General features: G+C 34.7%; 1 protein-coding gene across 4 annotated transcripts in view; it reads right to left on the bottom strand.

Annotated features, from left to right (window-relative positions):
• Window positions 1-1,964: 1,964 nt before the first annotated feature.
• FMN1 (formin 1) overlaps window positions 1,965-6,000 on the bottom strand; it is a 180,016-nt gene continuing 175,980 nt past the window's right edge. For all 4 annotated transcript variants that reach the window (XM_086613529.1, XM_086613530.1, XM_086613531.1 and 1 more), the window contains 2 exons: window positions 3,100-3,184; window positions 1,965-2,009 (listed from right to left, as the gene is read on the bottom strand). In XM_086613529.1, the coding sequence (XP_086469655.1) occupies window positions 1,965-2,009; window positions 3,100-3,184 (130 nt within the window). The remainder of the gene's footprint in view (window positions 2,010-3,099; window positions 3,185-6,000) is intronic.

The raw sequence follows: 6,000 nt of genomic DNA, 5'->3' as shown, positions 1-6,000 counted from the left end.
CACTATCTTCACGATAGACAGAAATCCATACCAAACTTAACACTTGTTTGCTTTAACATTCATCAGAATTGCCTTGCTTGCGGTTGCTCTTTGGTTTTTGTAAGCATTATTGCTCCTGCTGTTTATCACTAATGATATTGGAAACAAACGTACTTTACATATTTGGTAGAAGACAGAAAACCTAAACCTTTGGAATTTATTTGTCTGCAATGGGAATAGTCAAACTACAAATCAGATGATTTTTGCTGGTGTATTAATTACAGTTTTCATAAGAATTATGCTTACTCATCTTGAGTATACCTGCAGCAGATAGAAACTCCAAAACATACAAGGGAATCTTGATTCCCTTGTTCTTATTTATGCAAGAATGAGAGAGATACTCATTCAAGAAACCTGCAATACATGAAATCTTCAAGTTAATTCATGAATGGGGGTCTCCACAACTGCTGTTTTCCTTAATAAGTGTACACTTCGAGGAATGACTTTGCCTTAGGTTTCATCACAGTCTCCCTATCTAATTTGCTGTATGGATAACCCGTGTCTGCTTCATGTATATTTTTTCCAACTTCTAAGCCAAGGACTAATACCTTCCCTCCATTACCTTTTTGTACTTTTTTTGCCTCACCTGATTTCTCCTCATAACTAACTTTAGACACTATTATCATAAAGAAGGAGATTTCTCTCTTATGGACAGCAAGCAGAAGTATGTTTTCTCCAGTTTGTTGTTCCTATTTTTAGGCTGTTACCTACTTGCATTTAAAAATCACTTTTCTGTTTTACCTTAAATTAGCCTCTGCTTCAAGAACTCTCCTAAGAGTTTAAATCCTTAAAATGCAGAAAGAATCTTCAAGTAACAATGGATATTCTGTTGGGATTTTTTTCAGGCTCTGTTACTTTACGGGCAATGGTTATAATGTTACAGGAGGACAGCAAGACTCTTATCTCTTCCTCAAGTTTTACTTATTAAATTTTTTATATATATATAATTGCTGGACATTCATTATACAAATAGAGGAGGACAAGAGCAGGCTGCATAATATATTTTAGAGTGAGATATTGACTGTTTAAAAGAAAGCTTTCAATAGAATTGAAAATCAGAGATTTAATGGCAAATGTGTAATTTCACTGAGACATATTGTTGAATTTTAATTCAATGAATAATGACTAATAAAACTATTATTTTATGGAATTGATATTTTCAATATATACTGAAATAAAAATATACATTTTTATAATTTTTCTTTTGAAGTTCAAAATCTAGGAAATGTTAGGTTAAAACCATAAAAATAATGAATCAGTTATGCCATCAATCATAAAACTAAAGAATTTGAAGCTATTCCTTTTCATGTGCAAAATATTGTTTCCATTTCAATGTATGGCATAAGCTGAAGCTTCTATAAAAATATTTATAGTAAAATACAGCATAAATCTATAATTACACTTAATTAGTTTTAGAAAGTTGCATCCAATACTTAGACACTGTGAAATTATTTAGAATCCGTCAATTTTACTTCAGTTACTGCTGAAGTAACAAAAAGCATGACGTAATAGTCTTTTGTGAGCTGAACGGCATATTTGCTCTCATCTACACAAAGCCCTGTAAATAACCTACAGGTTGTTAGTCATTAATTAACTCAGTATCCAAAATGCTCATTTTAACTCTTCCATATTAATGCAGTATACATAGAGTACTTTAAATAACCATTAACAACCAGATGCATTTTAAGCAAAGTAAGGAAGAGTTACAGAAAATATTTTGACTTCCCACGTAAAAACCTTCTTAGAATTCCATCCACTGAATGTACAAACCCCTCTGAAGGAACTGAGAAGTCTTTAGTGGATTGTCTTGGAAGAGATCAGCAAAGCAGAATTCAGTATCTAATAAAAGGTGCTCCCCAGGCCATGGGTGTAGTAAAGCATCATGCAAGGTATGAAGTCACACTATCATTTTCATCTATCTTCTTTCAGTTGGTGGTCACATTGGCTTCCTTTTGACGTAGCCTTTCTTTCTGTTAAAGAAAAAGACAGAATTTTATTCCATTCTTGTGTATAATTTTCCATCTCCTGTCAAGTTACCACGAGCATTTGGTCTAGAAGTCTGACAAGTACTAAACAAGTCACAGTAGATTAGAGGTTTCTTTAATTAAAAAAAGTTAACACTTGGAGCACTCAAGGAAGGCTCAGAACCAGAAACCATTACTTACTGTAGAGAATCTGAGCTTGCTTTAGCTACACACTTGTCAAATACTGTGTACCTTCAAAAATACACAGCTCTGTGAAGACCAGTGCAGCTGGAGAAAACCAGATAAATTTCAAATTCACGTGAATTTAATATCTTCTCTCCTCTGGAATGGTTTCTGCTGACATAAAGGCTCTAATTTAGCATTAGATAGATTATGTTGTGCAATGACTTCTTCCCAAGCAAGTGTAGTCATTCATATCTCTGCCGCCTGTCCTGCAACTAATATGCCCTGCTGGGAATGGAAATGATGTACAGATTCCTTCATGTTCATTTCCTTCCCTTAGTCTCTTGATGCCTACAGTTTCAGAAATACTGATCTAACCTGTCTGCCTTGCACACAGACAAAAAAGGTTTTATCTCCAGTGTAAACTATTAGTCCTCTTTTTGTGTCTTATCAAAAATCTGGGAAACAGCAAGCAACAAAATGGGGATTTAATCCCTTCTACCATTATTCGACAGAACAAATAAGATTTTGAAAGCTTTTACAAAAAACATACACTCAGCCATTGGACAAATATATGCAGTGAGCCTCAGTGCACTATGGAGCACAGAAGAAAATACAAGAGACTTCATTGGAAGAGGGGAAGAAAAAAGAAAAGCAGCTCTTATCATATTTTGTTATCTAAAATAGCAGAGTCGTGCTTAGGCACAACTAAACTAAGTTTTAAACTTCAATGTTGGACTACTGTAGGGCATAAGCTTAAAGATTTCTCCTTGGGAAGAAAATCACTCTGCTACATTCAAACTAAGCATACTATGTCACCCTTCAACAACAGCAGAAACCCACCATCATTCTGAATGACAACAGTAGTGTCACGAAACCCTTTCTGAATGTCATACTGAGAAACACATCATACCAAACTAGCTGTAGGATTGATCTTCTTCGTTTCAACTTTCTTCTCTGCAGTTAACTTGCTTACTGATTGCTGAGCCACTTTAATCCTGAAACAAAATACATAGAAAAGATATTGTTAGATCCAAAGAAATTAAAGCTGCTCTGGCTCTGCTTGGTATACTCTCCCTCTGTAAGAACCATCACCACTAACTTTTTTTAGGCACATTAGCCCAACAAACTGCTATGACTATTCAAAGGCACTTAATAAAGCACCAAAAGTATATCAGAATACATTTTTAAATAGAGAAAATCAAAAGCAATAGGACATGTACTGCTCACTGAAAATGTCACCAGGCAAACAATTCCTCTGTTCTTGCAGGATCTGTGTTTTATGGAGTATCTGGGTTTTATAGGGTATCTTTCCCACCAAAAAAGCTGCAGTGTCAAGGAAAGAAGATACCCCTCTGAAAAAAGATAAAAGCTAGCTGGCTTAATCTGTTGTATCTATAGAATACACTATTTTAGCAGGCCATTTGCCAGGCTACACATTATATTTCCTCTGAAAACCTTGAAATGAAAGCATCTGCTGAATTTTCCTCAATGTTTATCTCGTTGCTTTACGTGGAATTGACTGATCAGCCTCACTGATGTGGTGACAGGAGGAGAGGCAAATGGAAGGGGTTCTTGTCTAGGGGTAGTTAAAGCTGTCGTGTGTACAGCTACAGACCAGTCTACTGAAAGCACTACTGAGATAAGGGGAAAGAAGAACATAGATCTGATTCTTCAGTTTCTTGCCTTTTGCTCTTAGGGTCTTGCATACAGAACCCTTGTTTCTGTGGGCATTTAACAAGAAGAACCCAATCAGAAGTTTAATCAGGAGGAGAAGGAGAAACAGTGAGTTTAACAAAAAGGGACTCGACTCCCCTCTTACAGACAGGGGAAAGGGCAGGCGAAATTATGTGCTAAACAGTGATAAAAAGCAAAGAAAATTCCTGGCACTCTTAAGACAGGACCTGCCCAGCTATCAGTGCCTTTACAATGCTGATGCTATAAACACCTACTTTACAATTCTATATGCAAAATACAGAGGGAAAGATGTTGCCAGTGAATTTTTACAAGCAAGGAGAACTCAGCAAACCAACTTTCACTAATGCACACCAAATCAGTCTTTTACTATAAACAACACATTTCTTGGCACTCTTGAACTGAAAAATTCGACTTCTTCTATTTAATTTTTTCCACTGGCAGAATAATTACTCTGGCCAGTCAAAAAGTATTTAAAATACCATGTCTAGTTCAAACCACTTTCGACACACTCAATTTTTGAGGAATTTTGGAAGAAAAGCAAGACGAAAGTGGATTATAGCTGCAATTACTGATGTGTACTTCCTTGCTGTAACACTAGCAGCAAACTAAATTCTTTTAAAAACATAGGACACATTCGTAAGTTCATTATTGTGTTTATTAATGCTCAGTGTTGGAAACTAAAATTCCTTCTCTGAGCTATGTATTTTAGAAGCATCTACTGGGTAGGTATTGGTGTTTGCATCAGTTTCCAGTGCTTAAGAACAGGAGGAAACAGTTACAATATTTTCAAGTAAAATTATTTTCAACACTGTTTAACAACCACCTTGATTCAAGCTGTAAGTATATCCTCAAATATATAAATGTGAAATTATTATTCTGTATATTTAAAAATATATCTGAAGCCTTTTTAAAACTTAGTGTTGCCTCCTTCCACAGGTGAACAACTAAGTGGCAACACGTCATTCCATCTTTTTACAATTTTTTGTTAATCAGCACAGTTTACTTCTTAATGATGGATGACAGCAGCCACTGAACAGCATGCTCACAGCTACAAAGTTTATGCAAAAATGATGATGTATTTCAAGTGACAGTATTCAGGTTCAGTAGAATCACACCGAGGGATCAACTTCTAAACTCTTCCCTATTTTTAGCACATTTTCTTTTTGATCACATTCTGTTTGGTTCTAGGAGTGTTTTTTGAATAGTTTTTAAATGTTTAGAGTACATATTTTCATCTGAAGGGAGAATTCTAGGGATTATAAACTTTTAGACTTAAAAAGAAAATTATGCCTGTCACTGATTTAGGCCTAACTCTGTGAATTTTATTCCATATTTGCACAATTTCCAGAAAACCTGGATTTTTTTTTTAAATAGAATGCATAGTTTGGGATACAAAATAAAAATAAACCAGCTCACTAACATGATTTGAATCATGTGATATTTGGCTCATAAAAATGACAGACTAATTATATATTACACTTTGGTCTCCTAGGGAAAAAAGACATCACTTGGCTAACATATGACTGATAAGATTAGCAGGCATTATCAGACGCATAACTGCATAATTTAAAAGGAATGTGATTCTTTGGGATTTTTTAAAATCAGATGGCTTGATTTTAAGTAGTTAGCTCAGTAGTTACATTAGTGAAACACCCATGCTTTAAAGGTGCCTTGTAAATAAAAATAACTTTGTTAAACATGGACAGAATACTAGAACTGGCTATTGTGTTTGGAAGCACTATCCATGAATGAAAAAATGAAATAGTATGAAAACCTTCAAATTCAAAATCATAACATTGGCTAACAGCAGAAGCCTAATGTTCATATTTTTTCCATTATTTTACTTTCATTAAATGCTATGACAGTCTTCCAGCAAAATTTACAAACATATACAAGATTCTTTACCTGCATCTAAAGTTGAATGTCTGCACAACATTTAATGGAGCCTGTTACTGAAACAGGTAAGTAAAAACAAACAAATCACACACTTACAGAATGATTAGCTAGCAACTAGACTAACTCTGTAAATTCAATACAGGTATGCCTCTTCTCTGTTCATTCTATTTTTTTTCTATCACCTTTTCTTAGCATGAATAGAAGTCATCTCCATTTTTTA

Source organism: Tauraco erythrolophus, chromosome 6 (assembly GCF_009769465.1).
Source record: "Tauraco erythrolophus isolate bTauEry1 chromosome 6, bTauEry1.pri, whole genome shotgun sequence".
Lineage (NCBI taxonomy): Eukaryota > Metazoa > Chordata > Aves > Musophagiformes > Musophagidae > Tauraco > Tauraco erythrolophus.
Note: the sequence above shows the minus strand (reverse complement) of the source record. Positions and strands in the feature narration are given on the sequence as shown.